Source organism: Schistocerca nitens, chromosome 9 (assembly GCF_023898315.1).
Source record: "Schistocerca nitens isolate TAMUIC-IGC-003100 chromosome 9, iqSchNite1.1, whole genome shotgun sequence".
In the NCBI taxonomy this organism is placed as follows: domain Eukaryota; kingdom Metazoa; phylum Arthropoda; class Insecta; order Orthoptera; family Acrididae; genus Schistocerca; species Schistocerca nitens.
Window position 1 is genome coordinate 62,835,311 of NC_064622.1, and position 22,376 is coordinate 62,857,686.

A 22,376-nucleotide genomic window follows, 5' to 3' on the forward strand; every position below is an offset into this window, starting at 1 on the left:
TAAGTCGCCTTTAATGGAGTGAAAAGATGACACACTCCTAGGATGCTCAGCAGAAGTGATTTTGGAATGGTGAGAAATTGACTGTGTAGGAAGTGAAGAAGGGTGCAAGCACTTGAGGATTCCATGTAAGAACAGTTAATTTGTCAGTTATTTAACCTTCTCTGTGGAGTTGTCTTACAGTGACTGTACATCTGTGTGATTCAGTGAGTACACTTTATTACTCTGTATGTTAGTCCTTTCCGGCAACTTCCGGTTCCTGCATTCTGCCTTTCTCTTTCAGAGGAGGCGGCTCTGCTTACAACTCACTTCATCAGTGCTGCTTTATGTACTGTATTTGAAATCGTAGCTGTCTTTACAGTTCAGAATCATGTCTTCTAAAAGGAAACATGTTATGCTAGACCTCAAGCAGAAACTTGAAATTTTAGATAAGTTAAATCGAGGTTCTTCGCAAAAAACATTGCTGCTGAGTTCACTGTTGGACGAGCAACTATTTATGACACCAAAAAGAAAGATGATGATATTTGACAGTACTCAAGACAAATGGATAGTGTGTTGGGAAAATGGAAGGTTATGGAAAAGAGTGAGTATGTAGAACTGTACGTTACTGTTTATAGATGGTTCATACAACGTAGTAAAGGAATTACAGCCAGTGGCCCGATTATAAAGGAAAAAGCAGCTGCATTTAACAACCAACTTGGCGATAGTAACTTGTTTGCAGCAAGCAAAAGTTGGCTCTCAAACTGGAAAAAACGACATGGTATTCGGCAGCTGACAGTCACCGGGGAAAGTCAGCTAACAATAAGGATGCTGATGAGTTTGTAAGCAAGATACGGAAGATAATAAAGGAAGAAGATTTAACTGCTGATGCCTTGTATAATGCTGATGAAACAGGACTCTTTTACAAGATGCTTCCTTCCAAAATATTAGCTGCCAAGAATGAGAAGGAAGCTCATGTTACAACCAACAGAAACAGCGCGTAACATTAATGGCATGTTGTAATGCAAATGGGAGTCATAAACTACCACTTATGGTGATTGCAAAATCCGAACATCCATGTTGTTTTCAACACACTGACGTAAATACTCTACCAGTGCAGTATTGCGCTCAGAAGAAAGTGCAGAGGGACAGACAAATATTCTCTCAGTGGTTCCATGAAACATTTGTATCAGCTGTGAGAAAAGAGCTGAAGAAGAAAAAGCTTCCACTGAAAGCTACCCTTATAACTGACGATGCTCCCACTGATCCTTCAGATGTTTCTCTAAAGTCTGATGGTATATACCGTATTTACTCGAGTTACGCGGAAGAATATACATACCATGTCATGTTTATATTCGTATTATTCTTATGCCTTATAGTGATACAGTCAGAAATGAAGCACGGCAATTGATTAGATTTTTAAATCTAAGATGACTCTAATTTCTGTGCATAATGTAATGTACTAAAGAGGCGTCTGCAAAGATTTTCAAACGGAAAAAATTTTCGCTAAATTCTCGTTCAGAACATCTTCTATCATACGCAGTCTATTATTTGGTTCTTGTTGATCATTATCAAAGAAAGCAGCAGTGTAAGTAGCAACGAATAGCAGTCTTTTGCCATTGTTTCGCTAATGAGGCGATTCCTCTCTTTGTTTTTTTTAATTGTAAGCGGCGGTAGCGTGCACAAAAGCAAGCCATGCCGCGAGCGGCGACAGGCCATAAACCCTCATTTTCAGAATGCGACAAACAATGCATGACACAGTACAGTAATACATTTTCAGCTCTGAGTGATGGAAACACCTATAACAAAGAGAACTGCACTTGTCAGATCAAAGAAAAATAAGCAATCAATTCAAACCAGACGAAGCACGTGAAAAAGGAAGGGTACCCGTATAAATACGGACTGAGCGCCTGACGCATAACAACGGCTACCTGGTAAAGCTTAACTGCTAAGCTTACAACTCGAACCAAACTACTACAGCTGTATCGTCATTCATTCAACCTAAATTGTGTCTCATATTACAATGGACCAACCTTGTTTCGATTTGGAAGTGTGGCCTAAAACTTTTCTCTCCCCTTGAATTTCGAGTCTCAGATTTCAGGTGCGGCTTAGATTCGGGAAATTTTTTTTTCCTCGATTTCGAGTCTCATTTTTCAGGTGCGGCTTAGATTAGAGTGCGGCTTAAATTCGAGTAAATACGGTAAGCACTCTTTCTTCCACCCAATGTGACAGCCCTAATTTAGCCCATGGACCAGGAATTTTGGAATCGGTTAAACATCATCATTGACATTCTCTTCTCGTCTCCTTGCTGAATGAAAGTGAAAATGTCTCTTGTCAAGACCATGCTGAAGGCGTGGAAAGCAATTAACATACGTGATGATGTTTTCCAAGCAACCGAAGCATGGGATAAAGTGGAGAGTGCTACCATAATGAAGACCTGGAGAAAATTGTGGATATCCATTGATGCCAAGTTGGATCCAGTAGTGAGCGATAGTGATGAGCCATTCAATTTGGAATTAACAATTACTTTGTACACTGACATGTTCCACAAACTTCCAGGAGGAGAAGAAATTGATGATGATGATGATGATGATGATACTAAGTGGCTGAATGAGGAAAACTGTGATATGGACCAAACTGTACAGATAAAAAAAAATAATCAAAAATGTGCAAGAAAGTAATGGTGAAAGTTATGAAGAGGAGGACACATGAGGAGAGAGCATGAAACTTTCTCGCACTGCTGGTGCTGAAGCTGCAGAGGTCTTCCTGGAGTACATTATGCAACCACCAGATACATGCAGTAGAGATGTAATGCTTGTAAAGTGGTTGCGTGATAAAGCATGCCACCGTCGCGTATCATCATTGTGACAGTTAAAAATTCAAGGGCTAAGTTTTCTTTGAAAATTAATGTATTTGGTAAGTATAAGTACTATCATCACTAGGTTCTTTCGACAAAGCTGTCAGACTACAGAACTCTGTCAGCAGACAACTCAACTGGCACAAGTAGCCTGTCCTCTTAGCTGAGGTGTAACGAGTGAAACTCCACCACCAGTGGAAATTGTGACTTTATATAGCTCAGTAGTTCTCAGCTGACTAACTGAACAGCACATAGTTAAATGCTAGAAGTAATAGTGCCAGTTATATAGCCACAATTGGGTGAGGAAGTGACCAGTCTTTTGATAAGATTTTGTTGAGTAGGATGGATAAGCCTTAGGTAACCCCAGTGAAATTTAGCTAAGATTATTATTACTTTTGACCTTCTCAGACTTCATTACTTCACTATTCACTAAGGTAACAGCTACAGCTGTAAAAGTAGAATTGAATGAGTATAACATGCAGATGTGTTCATGCATTGTGGGAACATCACTGATGCAGTAATTGCTTCCAACTTACTGCCATTACATTTAGGTAGCCACTAATGGAGTGTTCATCCTGCTTCTGTTGTAGGATTCTAGGATGGGAACTGAAAATTGCAGTACACTGTTCAAAATTATTTGAAAATAGAAATGAATTAATGAAGTGTCTGTAAAACAGATGTGGTAGTGTTTGTATGGATATTGAACTACTTCGTAGGGACATCCACTATCCTTCATTTCTCTAAGGTCACATTATTTCAATATGCCACTAAGATGTAACCTTCAAGGAGTATACGACCTGGGAGATGTGTGAAAAATCCGGGAGAAAACCGGGAAAATTTTTGGAATTCGAGGAATTTTTCATTGTTTAGATTTTCAGTTAAATTTTAGTAATTTTGACTGGTAAGAACCAATACTCTTAACAAAGTATCCTGCTACTGCAGAATAATACTGCAGCAATAAAACATGAATGAGGGAAAAAAACAAAAAAAAAACTTATGTTTCAAAGGAAATGCACCATATACAACAACAAAACACAGTACTCATACAACCGTTTGTTAAGAGCAAAATCTGATGAACGTGACGTCACAACTGTTTACTTAGATTCATTTGAGCAGTTGCGAGTGGGTTCTTGTGCATGCACAATTGTTGCATATGAGTAATACCTTCGCACTTCTGGATACAGAAGTGTGGCTGTTAGCTGTATAAGCAGTAGCAGCAAGCAGCCAGATGCTAAACTGTAAAATTTTACTGGCATGCCCAAGCTGTCAGATTCACCATACGCAGCAGGCCGGGGGAAAGGGGGGGGGGGGGGGGGGAGAGACTGGAGCGTCGGTCCCAGGTATATTAGGCAGTAAATATTGGTACTTTGTTAATTATATTCTATCGTGTTATAAAAATGACCGTTTGTGCCAAAACAGTCCCATTTATTTGATGTATGTTACAATTGCTGCTGTATTTTGGATTTGATTTTTTCAGGGAAGCAAAAACAATATTGGTCAAGCTCACTGCTGTCTGCACCGAAAATAGAGTTTATTGTGTGGTATTGTTCCCTGTGTCTCTAGTAAAGCCAACCAATGCCCTTGAACAGTTCAAGGAGATGCTTTACCAATGCTTTGCAAGACACGATTTCTTCAGGTCTGGTTGATGCGAATGTTTTGTATCTTTTAATCTCCAGTGCCTCACATTTGAAGATCAAATGTGATGTGGATTCCTCGCCCACACCACACATCCTGCATTTGGGATCTTCTATTATCCCCATTGTATGTAGGAGTTTTTTTGAAGTGATTCTTCAGTTTCTCCCGGCGTATTTGATATTCAAAATATCCACGGGTGAACTGCCGGTCTACAGTGTCCAACGGGCACAGTATTTCGGCGATCATACATGTCGCCATCATCAGATGAACTGACGGACTGAGCTCCTGTGACTGTGACTGTAATATTAGCAAGGCTTGGGAACCAGCTATTGGGTTAATCAAGAGTAAATCGAGCAAATGTATAGTTGTGACGACCATGGCGGACATAGCCATCACACCGACGTCATCTCAGACGCAGTCACAATCTGTTCCACCGCGCGACCGTGGCGCAGGGCGCGGACGGTGGAGTGAGCGCGCCGCGGGCGGAGGGTATTTAAATCGACCGCCGCCGTGACCGAACCCAGTTCCCCCTGAGCAGCCATAGTGTATGGATCTCCGTGCCAGCACATTCACAGGAGCTCAGTCCGTCTGTTCACCTGATGATGGCGACATGTATGATCGCCGAAATATTGTGCCCGTTGGACACTGTAGACCGGCAGTACACCCGTGGATATTTTGATTAGTTTTTTTGAAGTTCCCATGGCCTGTCAATAGTCCAACCATGAGTTTTATTTATCTACTATTCAAGCCCATGATAGACTGAATTCTCTTGGAACAAGGATCCAACATCAATAGTTTTTGCTTTTGGACTGTAGCTCAATATTCTATGTGCTGCCTCCTTGTCCAGTCTTGTAGTTTTATTACCATTATCTTGGTGATTGTGAGGACAGGTTCCGGTCCAATAAATGGTGTCATTGCCCCTATACTGACCAAACTATCGGCTTGCTCATTACCACTAACCCCTGAGTGACCAGGGACCCACAATAGGTTTACCCTGTTGCTGTCCCCTAGTTCCTCAAGGACTTTGTGGTGTTCTGCCATGATCTTTGATCTTGTTTTCAGAGGCTGCCAGTGCTTTCAGGGCTGCTTGGCTGTCCGAATAAATGAAAATGCTATGACCTTTTTAGCGCATCCACAACTTCTCCCCCAGGCATACCCTGATGGCAGATATTTCTGCGTAAAACACAGTGGCCATCTTCCCTAGAGAGATTGCACTCTCCAGCCTTGGCTGCCCTCCGTATACCCCGGCCCCAACACCTGGGTCCGTTTTTGAACTGTCAGTGAACCAGACTATGTCTCCAGTACGGTGTTGAAATTTGTTCTCCCAGAGGTCTCTACTTCCAATTACTTTTGTAATTTATTTGCGTGAATCATGTAATTTAATTCATAGCAATTGGTAGTACAATACAACATCATACACTCTAAATTTACTTTATAATAGGAACTTAAGAATGTAGTCCAAATTAATTGACATAATAATACTTTTAGATTTAAGTTTCTACAGTAGGCTATAGAAGCACTGCTCAATGAGCCATGATTTTAGATGTTTTTTGAATGTCTCTCCAGTTATTACCTTCAATTCATTTGGCAATGCATTGAAGTATTTTGCTCCATTAATATATGGACTGTTTGCTCTTCTCTCCCTCTCTCCCTCTCCCCCTCTCTCCCTCTCTCTCCCCCTCTCTCCCTCTCTCTCCCCCTCTCTCCCTCTCTCTCCCCCTCTCTCCCTCTCTCTCCCCCTCTCTCCCCCTCCCTCCCCCTCTCTCCCCCTCCCTCCCTCTCTCCCTCCCTCCCTCTCTCCCTCCCTCCCTCTCTCCCTCCCTCCCTCCCTCCCTCTCTCCCTCCCTCCCTCCCTCCCTCCCTCCCTCTCTCCCTCCCTCCCTCTCTCCCTCCCTCCCTCTCTCCCTCCCTCCCTCCCTCCCTCCCTCCCTCCCTCTCTCCCGCCCTCCCTCTCTCCCGCCCTCCCTCTCTCCCTCCCTCTCTCCCAGTCTTCTGTTTATCATATGAAATTTTGTACTTGTCTAGTATTATGATAATTTATTTCTGCATTATGACGTATAATTCTTATCGTCTACAGTTAATACTGTTGTATACATAGAATAGTCAGAATTTTTAGATCTTTAAACAATCCCTTAAATAATGTTCTAGCATCCTTTTTGCCTAATATTCTCAAGGCTCTTTTCTGGAGTTTAAATACTCAGTCTACATGAGTTTTGGAAGCCCCGCCCCACAATGAAAGACCATATGCTAGAAATTGATGTATTAAACCAAAATACATCATCCTCAATGTTTGGGTATTGACGTATGGAGGTATTCTTCGTAAAACATATAGGCTAGATGATAGCCTTGCACATACATTGTCAATTTGTTGTGTTCAAAGTAGTTTGCTGTCTATGCATATACCCAGGAATTTACACTCACTGCAGATATTTCCTTAAAATATTACTATCTTGACAATCAATACAAGTGTGCAAATCACCAAAGGGAAGGGATTATATCTGGTTTTTGTAACTTGACTTTCAGATTGTCATTTTCAAACTTTTCCTTTTTTTTACCTCTGTGCCAAGATTAAGAATATCATTTCCCCAACAAAGGCCTGAAGTGCCATCTGCATACATTGTAATGAAGGTATCATTTTTTACTATCTTTGGGAAGTCATTAATGTGACTTATAAAAAGGAAGTGACCAATTATCGATCCCTGAGGCACACCAAACTTAATATTCCTGATCCTTGATGTGTAACTTGTTAATGTTTATCCACTATTGTGTGAGATTGAGGTACATTGTCTTCTGTTTTTTAAATATGATGTGATGAGGTGCAATAGTTTTCCCACTTATTCCATCTCTGGCCAGATTTGACAGAAGTACCTTATGATCAACCCTATAAAAGGACTTTGACGAGTCTAGGAAAAATCCAGCTACTTGCATGCTGTCGTCAGTTTTGTCAAGAGGTGTCAGCATAAATTGAAGGGTTGCAGTCATAGTGGTACGACCACTTCTGAAGCCATGCTGAAAGTCTCCCAGGATGTTGTGCTTATTATCATGCTCTAACATATATTTCAGAATTATTTTTTCACTTAACTCGCTAAAAACAGAAGTTAAGGTGAATGGTCTGTAATTTTCTACTAGTTGTTTGTCACCTTTTTTGTAGAGAGGTTTAACAATGGCATAATTTTAGTATGCCAGGTAACACTCCTAGACACTATTAGATGCACCAAAGGAGATGCTAGATTATTTTCGCACTGTTTAAGTAAAAATGGAGAAATTTCATCCCAGCCAGCAGATTTTTTTTGTTTTTACATTCTCTGATGAGCTGCAAAATACCCATGATTTCAAGTTCATGGAGTTGATTAGGTTCAGAATTGTCCTCAGCAAGACTTCCAACAGGTACTTCATCTGTGGTACAAAAGTCAGATTCTATGATATCTATGAAATAGTCATTAAAAATGTCACTGATCTCCTGAGGATTGGTGACATCAATATTGTTATTAGATATCTGTATGTCGATGTTACGTTTTTGTTTTGTTTTATTGTCCCTTATTTTATTTACTATTGACCAGCAGGTCTTGGGATACAATCTGAGTTTTGTATTTTTGAGGTGATCTTTTCAGCATTCATGATCCTCTCTTCTGCTTATTAGTTTCCCTTAATGTTCCCTATAATGTTGTAAATATCAGTAATCATCGTAGTGAAGATCTTGGAGCCTACCCTGTTTAAGTGCGTACCATCTTTCCCCAGACATTTGTTGCTTAAAAACTTATTTGGATCGATAAATATTGTTCCTAGATTATTACAGAGCTCACAAATATTACAATTTATCTTCTCTATATAAGTATCACTCACAGACCTTCTGTAGAAAGGCTTGTTGAAGCAGCTGGGATTTGTTATATAGTTGGCTGGCATTTCCCCAACCATACCTATGCCTACCTTGCTCAGTATTTTAGTGAGAGATCCTGGATTCCCCAGTTAGTTGGTTTTTCCCAGCCTTTAACATGTGTGCTCCAGCTGCTGCCTCCATCTTTACCCACACGTATAATGGGGGCATGTCCAGCATGATTTCGATCCCAGCAGTGGGTGTGCTGCTAATTCTACCTGTAATGGCCAAGTAGGCCTATCTCTCCACCTTAGCAGCTACCTGCTGTTCTACCTTTTTCCACCACACTGTAGCCTCATAGGTGATAATAGGTCTTAATACTGTGGTGTATATCCAGTACATACTCTTGGGGGTTTAAGCCCCAGATTTTACCACAAGCTCTCCTGGTACTCATTGGAGTACCTTTCGCCTTGGAACAGGTGCTCCTTATGTGAGGGGTCCACAATAGTTCCTCATCCAGGGTTACCCCTAGATATTTCACTATCCCCTTCACTGGTCGAGTTTCATCGAGAAGCTCGAGATTCCAATGTGTGTGTTGGATCTGCTTCCTCGTAAATGGTACTACAACAGTCTTCTTAGGACTGACCCTTAGATCCTGTTTCCTGCACCAGTGTTGCACAATGTTCATTGCTCCTTATGCGATAACACTGACTTACTTGAAAATTTGCTAAGTATTACTATGACAAGATTGTCTGCGTATCCCTGGCAAAAGCAGTGTCTTAGTTTAATTCTATGAGTTCATTCACCACAAGGTTCCACAGTAGAGGTAACAGGGCCTCTCCTTGTGGACAGCTTCTGGTGGTGTCGATTACCATTTTTTCTTGTATCATGGTGGCTTCTACCTCTAAACATGACTCTAATCCACCTGCAAATGGTGGTCTCCAAGCCATGCACCTCTGCTGCTTTAACCATGGATTCGAAGGTTGTGTTGCTAAAAGGCACTGCAATGTCAAAGAAGATGCAGAGGGCATTTCCTGAAAGTGTAGTGCTTTCTCCACCTTCCCAACAAGTTGGTGGAGTGCAGTTTAACACGATTTTCCTGGTTGTTACACCTGTTGGTTTATGTGTAGAGGCACCCTAGTTAACCTCCTCCTCCATAATGTGCACATTGACCAGCTTTTCTAATGTTTTAAGAAGAAAGGAGGACAGACTGATTGGTCTCATATCCTTGGCCTTGGTATGATCAATTGTCCATGGCTTTGGAATGAAGACAACCTTTGCTGCCCTCCAGATGTTAGGAATGATTCCTGCTGCTAGGCTAACCCTAAATAACCTGCTTAGGAATCTTGTTAAGTTCACTCCTACTTGTTGCAGGAGTGCTGGAAAAATTACATCTGGGCCAGGTGACTTGAACGGTTGGAATGTTTCCACCGCCCATTGAATTTTACCATGGTCAACACATTCTCTGGCAGATTCCCAGTTCTCCCTTCAAATACCTGAAAACCAATATCTCACAGGGATCTCATCCTGGTCTCTTATGTTGTCTGTCAGAGTACTTTGAGGAAAATGAGTCTTGAGTAGTATTTCCAGCATTTCATGTGCTGTCCTCCCTATCCTCTTTTCCTTACAGTTCCTCTTGGATTAGTTGGTATCCTAGTGAGAATTGTGTGAAGTCTGGCCTGAGCAGCTGTACCCTCTACCTCATCACAGAATACCTTCCAGGACGCCAGCTTTGCTTACTTAATTGCAAGATTGTATTTGACATGGGCCTCCAGATATTCTGCCCATTGTCCTTTTCTTCTCACAAGGTTAAGCAGTCTTCGTACCTGTTTCCTCTGTGATGATTCCAGGTTGTTGTTACACAAAGATACATTCCTACTCTGCACTTCTTTGTGATGGAAAAGTTGTTGTGCTATGAGGTCATGATCGCAAAGGTCATTTCCTCTGCTACCTCCTCAAACTCTACTGGATTCCTTATCGAAGTACTGACTTCAGATAGGCTTGAGTCTAGGTCCCTCCTATATGCCTCCCAGTCCGTTCTCCTGGGGTTCCTATAGGACATGGTCTGTCTAATGCCCATTTCAACCTCGCACTTAATATACATGTGGTCTGATGAGGATGGATCTAAAGCCACATGCCATTGTTTGACGTAACTACCCATCAAAGTGGAACCGAAGGTTATGTTAATTACCTCTTCCCTTCTTTGATTCCTAAGTGTAGGTTCCTTGCCCCTATTGAGGACCTCTTAAATTATTAGCTAGAAGAGATTCTAGAAAGTTCTCACCTCTACTGTTGGTGTTGGTGCTGCCCGAAACTAAGTTGTGGGCATCAGCATCGCATCCAACAAATCGTTGGTAGCCCTGTTGTGCCCAGTCTCCTCACCTGAGGAAGAGGAGTAAGGTAGGTATGCCAAGGCCATTACAAACTCCCACGTGACACCTTCCTCACGTTACCGCATCCTGATGGTCACTAAGTCCCTAGAACAAAAATATGCTATTGGCATGAAGGGGATTCCATTTTTTACATTAATACACATTCTGGTGTTTCTAGCATAAACCAGCTTACATCCAGTGCCGCTGAGGCCTGAAACGCCCCCTTTATATAAATAAGGTTCCTGAATCGGGGCTATGTCCACTTGCTGTCCTCCCAGATGATGACTCGAGTAGCAGTGGCCCCTTTAGTGTGTTGTAGATTTATCTGCAGCACATTCAGTCTCCATCTTGCCGCCATTGCTGCTTCTGATGTCTTTGATTACCCTGATGGCAACCTGCGAGAACCCCAAGAATAGCCTCAGGTCCTGTTCCTGCATTGCCCTCAGGCAGGGACTTCTCTCGGACTTCCATCACAAGGGTTTGGCCATTTGGTGCAACTTTCCGGTTGATTACCAGACTTTTGGGTTTTGAAAACCTATTTTCTCAATTAATCTCTCTGAAGAGGTATCCTTAAGGAGTTTTGGCACCCAGATTAATATCTTTGCAGTCTTTAAGAGCTCAGCTGGTGTCTCTACCAGCATCAGCATTAATCACCTTGCAGAACAATGAAGTTTTTTTTTTAATTTTTTCCACTTAGGCAGCAAATTTATTTGAAATGAAGTGTTTAATTTCACACTATTGGCTCGTTTAAACATGTTCGCTGCATTTCAAGTGCTCGTTTTCATCTCCTAGCATGTAAGGCATTATGCCATAATAAAGCATCAAACATGAGATAATACAGAACTGGTACTCCACGAAAATTTACATCCCGAAAACCACACTGAAAAGCTTAATATCAGTTAGAGACCTACTTCATTGGGAATCTGGACATACGAATTTGCACTTTAAGCCGAATTATGCATTTTAGTATGGTTCATGAAACTCCGATGCTCTTGGAGTATCCTCTGATGTCTTCTCTCTCTCTCTCTCTCTCTCTCTCTCTCTCTCTCTACCTCTCTCTCTACCTCTCTTATTTTTTATTGTTTTTATGACATAATGTAAGCTCTTTTAATGTTTACACATACAAAAATAAGGGCTTCGTACATCATTGTAGCTGCGCAAGCGCAGTGACACGTGTTATCTGGTGCTCTATGGCAACTGCTGGAACAAATCTGTTTCTTACAGGTTGCAGGAAAATTATTGCGAATGGTGGTTTGGAAAGCGCTACTTTCAAAGTAAATTTCCTTTTACGCAAGATGAACTGTGCGCGAGAGTATACAATGAATTTCGTAAATTGCAGTGTGTTTGACTCTCATTTAAAAATCAACTCTTTGATGACTAGCCATTTAGAAGAATTTCGAGCCCAAATCAGACACTTAAGTTATTATTAAAAATTTTACTGGCTCATTTGTGTGATGTATCGTAAAGTGTAAAATGCACAAAAAAGATTCACATCGTATGTGAAAGATTAGCTACTCTTTCAGCTTATTAATCTTAGAGACCAATATTGTGTGTGAAAGCTTTTCTTTTCTTATAGTAACACTATGTATATTAATTTAAACTATTAACTTTTCGTATTTGTGTGTTCGCACTACTCAACAGTGATGCTGCTATTGGCTGACTACATCACGTGTATGCTCTGAATATCCGCTATCATCGTCTGGCGAGATCAACTTTCATAATACGAAAATATACAGCAGTACATGTTACTGCACATAAAACATCTTTCCAAAATATGCTTTTTCCCCTGAGTTTGGTTTTCTAAAGTGCTGGTAAATTCTACACAGATGCATAAAACCATAACTTTTCAAAGGATTGATATGTTTTACAGTTTCGACGGAAAGTATACTGTCACTTAATATTGAGAAACTGTATTTTCACACCGGAGAAAGTGTATTGTCAACTGGGAAACCCGGAAAAAATCTGGGAATTTTTTTTACTTGTCCATGTATACACCCTGAACCTTACTGTGTGCTGAGGCCAGTAATTAGTGATAGTAGAGCGAATGATAATCATAGAGCAGATTACTCACCACAACTGTGGTTTGTTGTAATTAAATTTCGCAAATCCTTTGTTGCAAATAGTTAGGCTGATTCTTAACTAATTTTCACTTTCTTGTTGGAAGACTTATTGCCCCCCACCCCCACCCCACCCCCCCGCCGCCGACCTTGAATGCACTGGAAGTTGAACTGGAAAATGTATTCTTCTACTGATGCTAACTCTGACGACTCAGTTGGTGGTGTTGTTCACACGTAGCAAATGTTAAATGTGTAGATGTGGGGGCACAGTTCCAACCACTTCAGAAGCTTGAAGTTACAAGCAGTTCTTGCCTGTGCTGGTTCTAAGTCCATTTTCTCTATTTCAACTAGTAAGTAGGGTTGTCTGTTCTCTCAAAGATTAAGATTTTTAAAAATTTCATCTGTCATTGATAGTTTAGCTGTCACAGAGTTGTTACTTGTATTGTATTTTTGGTCACAGTGGCACATAAAGGATTCCCGGCACCAAAAGATGTTAAATCGATTATGGAAGAAGTCTTAGGATCTCAGTATAGTCGATTCGATCCCGACAGGGAGTTGAATAAAGAACAAGAAGCAGATTTATCGGCATTCCTCAAAGGTTTGTAGTTAATTTACTTTGTGTGTTCTGTCATCAAAATTTTTGAAGAAAATTTAATTATTTGCATTTGTGTTTTCAGGTCTCAAAGTGGAATACAAGCTGCCAAACCAGAGTGCGTCAAAACGCACATATCGCGTCAATTCTGCCAAGTCGAGTGCCCTCAGGCTCGAGTGAGTGCGAAGAGTTAATCAATACAGGGTCTCATTAACTATCTTTTCATTGGAACTGCCACATTTTTCATTTTTCTTTAAGAAAAAATTGAGAATTCACTGAATTCGGCACAATTAATACTCGAGAAAGTTACCACTCAGTAAATAAGCGCAGTGCAGCATAGTGGCAAGGTTTTTGGTGCCCCCAGTGTGTAGTTCAGAATCTCTTCTCTATGCGAACCAGGAGATTCTCATACAATTGCTGTAAAATGGTAGCAGAATTAAAATAATTCACTATCTCTCTTGTTGGTAATTACTTTTTCAGGTAGGCAATATGTCTGTAAAATGTGAAATTTTCAATTTTTTACCTGAAACTGGGGAAATATAATAGATCAGATGGGTGCACCATTTGTCTGTCGGCTGAAATGCATGTGTCAAGTTGTCTGTGTGTAAGAGTCACCGTGCAAGGAAGGTTAGTCCTGTTGTGTCTAAATGGCTGAGTCAGACCACAGTAGTTTGAGATACTGCCTTCTCATTCTCAAGTCAACAGGTCCTTGAATGCATGCACATCAATAACTGCAGTGTCTTCCTCAACAACACAGTAGTAAAACTGGCTATTTGATTTTGTAAGTTAAGTATAGATTTTTATAATAATTTCAATACAATCTTTACCAAATTGCTAGACATGCCAGAATTCCCTGAATCAAGACCGTAGTGCCTGTTTTGAAATTTAGTCTCTAATGTGGAGTTTGTAGATATTATGCCATAGTGACAGTAGTCAAAACCATACTCCTATTGGGGTTTGTCATACACCTGAGATTGTAACACTTTGGTAGAAGTTGGCGTGGTGGCAGTTGATGATAGTATCAGATTTAATGGGTGTAATTGGAAACGTGAGAGCCTGTAATATGTAAAACTGTCCAATACAATTTAAATAAACTACTGCTTGTTGTACATTGTTTTTTGTCCTGTCAGTAATAACAAAAGTCTTCATTAGCATCGTAAGGAGTTGTAACTGTCACAGAGTCTAAAAAAATTGTGATGGTATTTTCAATTCGTTTAGTCATAGTATCATACGTGCTCTTCAGAGCCTAATTCGATGAATTTGAATCAAAGTTTAACTTAATCCAGTTGATCAATAACTCGGGTCACTCTGTAAGTCTGCAGTCGTGGACTGTGTGGCAGGTCCCGGCGGAGGTTCGAGTCCCCCCTCGGGCATGGGTGTCTGTGTTTGTCTTTCGTATAATTTAGGTTAAGTAGTGTGTAAGCTTAGGGACTGATGATCTTAGCAGTTAAGTCCCATAAGATTTCACACACACACACACACACACACACACACACACACACACACACTCACTGTAAGTCTAGTCATATATTTTTTACAGTGATTACATTATCAGGAAAAAATCTTCTTTCAAATTATCTTCTTATCAGTCCTAGCTGTACTCAGAGTAGTTGCTAATAATTTTGCCATTAACCATAAAGAGTGGGTCAGGAGGAATGGTCAGTATTGAGGGATGTGGCAGGAATGCTTACTTGAAGTGAAAAACTTCAGATGGACATATATGCACTATTCTGAATGGTTTCAGAGTTAGAAAATGTTTGACGTACATTTTTTTTTTTTTTTTTTTTTCCTGTATGATTGCATACCACATCAAGTTTACATGTGTACACACATACAGCAGTTATTAAACATTATGACGTGCAGTTTGCAAAGTTCCACACAGTATGAACAGGAATTCGACATGTCAGAAAGTACCGATTGTGTTCTTATACAGCAGCAGAAGCACCAAGATCACTGAGCCTGTAAATGTATGCCACATCTGCATATTCTTCATTGGTGTAGATGTGTGGCATTTTAGCCAGTGTGTGTACACAGACAGGTAACTAGTGCTCCTCTCTGATGATGTCAGTCCCTTCCAGTACTTCACTCACAACACACTATGGACAGTTGTGCAGTCAGTGGGCTAGTTTAATGGCAGAAAGACATCCCAAACAGAGGGTGAAAGTAGTGACGTAGTATGGGCCAGAATAAAACACCAAAGAGGTACGGTGTGTAAGATACACGTGTGTGCCGCTAAGCCCAAAACAAATATACGTTAAATCATTCGGAATAGGCTTTATGTCCGTATGAAGTTTTTTTTGCTTTAAATGAGCATTCCTCCCACCCTTGAATACTGATCATTACTTCTGGGACACCCTGTATATTCTCATCACTCTGTACAAATTGCAAAACACAAAACTACATAAAATGTGTGATACATAGCTGCTGACAACACATGAAGTGAGAATTCCAGTTTTTTGAAGAAGTAAATTAACAGGGCTTGTTGTTTGTTGTTTCAACCACTGAGTAAAGTGGAGATTTCCATTCCGGAGAGATGATCTATGTCTCGCGTCAAATAATGTCTCAGTTTGCTCAGAACTGGGCTGTGCTTGTGGTTAGTACTCCTTGACATGAAATGGATGACAGATTTGTTTAGTCTTCTCGTAATTGCACTGTTAATTCCTTTGATAGTTTACACTACAATGAGATTTGTTCCACTATCAGTATGTGTAGCCGTGTGTGTGTGTGTGTGTGTGTGTGTGTGTGTGTGTGTGTGTGTGTGTGTGTTCTAATGCTGTAAATATTCTTTGTCTTGCAGGTTCAAATTGGATGATGGTAGACAGATAACAGTGGCAGAGTACTTCAAAAGAGAGAAGAATTATACATTGAGGTATCCCAAATTGCCATGCCTTCACGTTGGGTCATTAAATCGACCCAATCCGATTTTCTTACCAGTGGAGGTAATGTATTGGATGATACTAAGAGGGACATTCAATAAGTAATAAGTAATGCAACAGTGTTTTTTTTTTCTCTCTCTCCCTGAAAGCAAATTGTTTTTATTAATGATTCCAATACTTTATATTATTGCCCACTCTTGTGGCTAGAAAATCCAAATTTTCAACATAATCCCCATTCACTGTGACAGCCTTATGCCGCGTCCCTGTTACTGCCCCCTCTTCTCCTTCCTGTGTGTGCCTGATGGCCACCCACGTGTTCGTCGCGTAGCAGGAGACTGGGTAACAGGTAATTCCCATCCCAGAGTTGGCATGTAGGGCCCCCAAATACTCCCTGGTACAGGCCAGGCCCAGGGAGAGGTGACTGAATGAGCTGTTAGCTGCTTGGTCCCTCCGTCTGTTGTTCGGGAGGTGTGATGTAAGGTGAGGACAATCACCTAAGGCGGGGGGCTCCTCTTTACACGGCCCCTGGTTGGAAGGAGCGGCCATCAAAGACACTGGCAGTTGTAGGGGACTTCTTCCCAATGACTGATTTTCCTTCTTTCTCCATGTGTTTCACATAAAAGAAACTGGAATGAGGCTCCTGCCTCAATGTCTCTTCCTGTTGCACCTCCGATATCTAGTACTCTCATATTTAGACGAAAACCAGACTTTTGCTACTGTTAACCCCATTGTTATACAGAAAGTCGTGGATGGCATTGTCGGCTCTGTGAAGTCATGCTCTCGTCTCTGCAATGGAACTCTGATTTTGGAAATTGATAGTGCTCTCCAGGCTCAGAAACTACTCAAGAGCCAAGTCCTCCACTCATCCCCTGGCTGTTGGATGGTTTGAAGGACGACGAAATAACTGATTATCAGATCAGGGCTTTACTGCTGTTCGAGTTACGAAGAAGGAAGCAGCCGATTTGGTGCCCACTTGCACATTGTTCCTGAATTTCGCTCGGTTAACGGTTCCTACCAAGATAAAGGCAGGCTATGAAGAGATCTCTGTGTGCCCTTACATTCCCAATCCATTGAGGTGTTGTAAATGCCACCAGTTCGATCATACCAGCATGTCATGTAAAAACGCAGCCAAATGTGTCACTTGTAGCAGGGATGCACAAGAGTGCGCCTGTCCAACTCGTTCCCCCCGCTGCATCAATTGTAATGAAGAACATGCTGCTTCTTCTCGTTCTTGTCCCATCTATCAAGACAAGTGGGCTGTTCAGGAGATAAGGGTGAAGCAAAAGGTACCTTTTCCTGTTGCCCGGAAACTGTTGGTGAGCCGTAAACCGAATGTCTCTTTGTCTGGAAGCTACAGCACTGTGTTAGCCTCTCCCAGTCCCACAAAAAACTTGGCTACGCAAACTTGTGACTTACAGTTCAGTTCGATGGTGGCAAAGTCACCTCACCTTAGAGCTGACACTCCGTCTCCCGCTTCCTGGGCTGTAGATTCTGCTACCTGCTCTTCGCCCTCACCAGCGAAGACGGTTGCAATACAGCCAGCAAACCGTCAATTCAAAAAGGATTATTCCTGGGACGATTTCTTGCGTACCTCGAGTTTGAAGCCGTCTGGCTCTTCTGCAAATCGCCAAAAGTCCAAACAATCATCCAAAGGCAAACAGTCTTCCCCCTCTCCGACTCATTGGCCCTCTTTGACTTGTCGGTCCTTTTCAACTGACCGACACCAGGGAAGCTCTTCAGCTCCCGCCAAGTTGTGGACGAAGATCCTCCACCTGTGGATTCCAGTGGCCGTCCTCCCTCGACATCTCGTCCTAAGCGGACATCGAGGTGAGTGTTTCTTATTCATTCTCTGGTGTTCCTATATTTTATGGCTCTTTTACAATGGAATATCCATGGCCTTCGGTCTAACATGGCATGGTGTGCTCTTTCCAACACTTGCTCGAGTGACTACTTCCCACGTGTGACTCATGTGTACAGTCATACCTTGACACAGCGGCTCGCTCATTGGAAATTCTCTCTTGCTGACTGGAGGCTCTATTCGTTCTTGGCAGTCTTTGATGAATGGCCATTTCCCAGCTGTTACCATCAGGTCAAGCACCTCATGGACGTTATTCTCTCGGCCACCGAGTCCTCTATCTCTCGTACTACTACTGCTCCCCGTTGGGTCCTGGTCCCTTGGTGGACTGCGGAGTGCAGCAATGCGATTCGTGCCCAACGAAGTGCACTTCGTGTCTTTCACCATCATCCTACGTTAACAAACTGTGTCCGCTACAAGCAACTACATGCGCAGTGCCGTCGCACTGTCAAGGAAAGCAAGAAAGCATGCTGGATTTCCTTCACCAGCTCGTTCAACAGTTTTACTCCATCCTCTCTCATTTGGGGTGGCCTACGGCGGCTCTCCGGGACTACCGCCCACTTCCTGATCCCTGATCTGATTGTGGCAGGAAATGTCATAGTCAACCCTGTAGAAATTTCCAAAGCTTTGGGCTGGTACTTTGTAGAGGTTTCAAGCTCTGCCCACTACCAGCCTGCCTTTCTTCCTCAGGCTCGTGCACTCTCTTTTCTCTCTTTGAATCGAGAATGCTACACTACTCCTTTTACTATGAGGGAGCTTGAGTGTGCTCTCTCCTCATCCAGGTCGTCTTCTCCTGGGCCCAATACAATCCATGTCCTCACGCTGCAGAATCTTCCTCCTGCAGGAAAACGCTTTCTCCTCTATACCTACAACTGTATTTGGACTGACGGTGAATTTCCCATGCTTTGGCATGAAGCTACTATTGTTGTCCTACCTAAGCCTAGTAACGATAAATCTCTTCCTTCCAACTATCGTCCAATTTCCCTTACTAGCAGCGTTTGTAAGGTGATGGAATGCATGATCAATGGTCGATTAGTGTGGTGGCTGGAGTCGCACCATCTTCTCACTAACGCTCAGTGTGGGTTCCGAAAGCCCCGCTCAGTGGTTGATCATGTCGTCACCCTGTCGACATTCATCGTGAATAATTTTCTGTAGAAGCGTCAAACAGTGGCCGTATTCTCTGATTTGGATAAGGCGTATGATACCTGTTGGCGGACATGCATTCTACGTACTATGCACATAGGGAACCTTCGCGATCGTCTTCCCACTTTCATCCTGGAATTTTTAACAGACAGAGTTTTCTGGGTATGTGTGGGTTCCTCCTTATCCCACACCTTTCCACAGGCAAACAGGGTGCCTCAGGGCTCCATACTGCATGTCGTCCTCTTTGCCATAGCCATCAACCCAGTTATGGACTGCTATCCTGCTGGCGTTTCCAGCTCTCTTTTCGTTGACGACTTTGCTATTTATTGCAGCTTCCAGCAGACATGTCTCCTGCAATGCTGTCTTCAGCATTGTCTGGACCGTCTATTCGTGGAGTGTCACAAATGGATTCCACTTTTCTGCTACAATATCAGTTTGCGTTAACTTCTGGCGGTGCAAGGCATTTCTTCCACTGTCCTTACGACTGGGCCAAAATGCTCTCCCATTCATGGATGCAATGAAGTTCTTAGGGCTTGTGTTCTATGGGAAACTCAGTTGGTCTACCCACGTGTCCTACCTGGCTGCACGCTGCACCCGGTCCCTCGTGTATTGAGTGGTAGCTCTTGGGGAGCTGACCGGACTGTCCTCCTCCGCCTCTATTGATCTCTTGTCCACTCCAAGTTGGATTATGGATGCATTGTCTACTCCTCTGCACAGGCTTCTATCTTAAACTATCTAAATACAATCCACCATTTGTGGATCTGTCTCGCCACTGGTGCCTTCCGTACTAGTACAGTTGAGAATCTATACGCAGAAGGCAGTCAACTACCACTGTCATACTGGCATGACATCCTACTCAGTAGGTATGTGTGTCGGCTTTCTTCCATGCCAGGCTACCCAACCTTTGACCCTTTCTTTTGATGACATTCTTGACCACCAATATGAGATGTATGTTTCTTCTCTGCGGCCTCCTGGCGTCCGCTTTCGTCACCTGCTTCAGCAGCTGCAGTTCACACTTCCTCCCACTTTCCGAATGGGTGAGAGCCCTTCACCACCTTAGCTTCAGGCACAGGTTTGTGTTCATTTTGACCTCAGCTCGTTCCCGAAGAATTCAACTCCGTAGCTGACCTATCGTTGCAAATTTCACGAACTTCGCTCACAGCTTGTCGATAGCATATTTTTGTACAGTGATGGTTCCAAGTCTACCCACGGTGTTGGCTGTGCTTTTGTCATTGGGGATGATAGGTTACAATACCGGCTTCTCGACCAGAGCACAATTTTTACTGCAGAACTTTTTGCCCTCTATCATGCAGTTCATTACGTCCGGAGGCACCAGCTCACTCGCTGTGTGATCTGCTCTGACTCCCTCGGTGCCCTTCAGAGTCTGGATGATCCAGATCCAGTCCACCTCTTAGTTATGTTCATGTGGGTTCCTGGCCATGTTGGTGTGCCTGGGAATGACACTGCTGATGCTGCAGCCAAGGCTGCAGTCCATCTGTCGGCCCAGCTCTTACTCTGTTCCCTCGCAAGATATTCGTAATTTTCTCTGTCGGCATATTGCGTCATTTTGGCATGACCATTGGTACTCCCTTCATGGGAACAAACTCAGAAAAGTGACACCTCTCCCAACAGCCTGGTCGACTTCCTCCCGGCCGTCTCGCTTTGAGGAAGTAATGTTAGCTGGGTTGTGAATAGGGCACTGCCGCTTTAGTCACTGCCACTTCAGTGGCGACCCTGCACCCAGCTGTCCTTTCTGTAGCCAGCCATTAACAGTAACACATTTCCTGATCCTCTGCCCCTATTTTAGCCACTAACATTTCAGGGTCGGGCTGCCGCCTGCTTTGCTGCACATTTTAGTGGATGATGTGCGAGCTGTGGCTCGCGTTTTAAGTTTTTTTAAAAGCAGTAATATGACGAGAGATTTGATTTCTACTTGGTGACTCCGGTGTCTTGTCGACGTCTTTTAGGTACTCTTCCATAATGTCTTGACGTTTTAGATTTTTTTCTTCTTCCTTTTTGTATTGTACCTCGAAACGGTTTGTTACCCTCGCGATCCCAGCATTCTGTGGTTCTATACTGGGCGCTTATGACCTTAGATGTTTTGCACCCTAACAACCACCCCCCAAAAAAGGAAAGAAAGAAAGACTAGCAATACATGAAGAGCTGTTGCATCACGCAAATGAGAATGAAATATTCCTTAAGATAATCGTAACTGATGATATGTGGGTCTGCAGTTATGATGCTGCGACCAAGGTTCAGTCTTCACAATGGGTTGGGAAGAGTTCTTGAAGACCAAAAAAAGCTCATTAGGTCAGGTCAAATGTCAAAGCCATGGTGATAGTTTTCTTTGACTTTAAAGGATGAGTTCTTCATGAATTCACATCACAAGGACAAACTGTTAATCGATGGTACTATCGGGATGTGTTGCGACGCATGTGAGAAAGAAACGGCCCAAAATGTGGCCAGACAATTCATGGCTCTTGCGTTATGATAACACAACCACACATTTGGATGTGTTGCTGTGTGACTATTGCACAAAAAGGAACATCACTGTGCTGGCTTATCCTCTGTACTCTCCAGACCTGGCCCCTGCAGACAGTTTTTATTTCCAAAGTAGAAAACCAGGTTGAAGAGATGAAGATTTGCAATGATAGAAAAGATAAAAGAAAAATTTGCAGGCGGCGCTTCGTGCAATCCAGTAACAGGTGTACCAAGACTGCATTGCGGAACTGGAAACGGCATTGGGAGCAGTGTATCAGTTGTAGAGGAGGGTATTTCGAAGGAGACCATGCACAAGTAGAAGTGAAGTGTAGGAAAATATTGTGGACAAAATTCCAGAAATTTTTGAACAGGCCATGTATGGCCCAAAACTGAATATTTTAGAGGTTTGCAGGAAATAAGTTTGTGTTTAATATAAATCTGACTGTCCATGGCAATAATGCCAAACATATTATGAACATCTGACTCATGTGGCAGCCAAAAACCACATCAGAGTTGTTCTCTCTTTTATGAAATACCTGCAAATAAGAGTGGTATCATGAAACAGTTACCTTCTGAATTATACAGAGAAAAAAGTAGTAGCCACATCGTTTGTTGACAGTAGTAGTATTTCATTCTTAGCTACCGGAAAACAAGCAAGTATTACTTTGCAGAAATGAACCATGAAAACTTCTTTTCAGTGGAAAAATTTAAAAAAATA

At 42.4% G+C, this 22,376-nt stretch overlaps 1 protein-coding gene across 4 annotated transcripts in view; it reads left to right on the forward strand.

The window, feature by feature from the left end:
* LOC126202940 (protein argonaute-2-like) overlaps positions 1–22,376 on the forward strand; it is a 250,858-nt gene that overhangs the window by 142,836 nt on the left and 85,646 nt on the right. For all 4 annotated transcript variants that reach the window (XM_049937038.1, XM_049937035.1, XM_049937037.1 and 1 more), the window contains exons 10-12: positions 13,172–13,309; positions 13,389–13,479; positions 16,101–16,242. In XM_049937038.1, the coding sequence (XP_049792995.1) occupies positions 13,172–13,309; positions 13,389–13,479; positions 16,101–16,242 (371 nt within the window). The remainder of the gene's footprint in view (positions 1–13,171; positions 13,310–13,388; positions 13,480–16,100; positions 16,243–22,376) is intronic.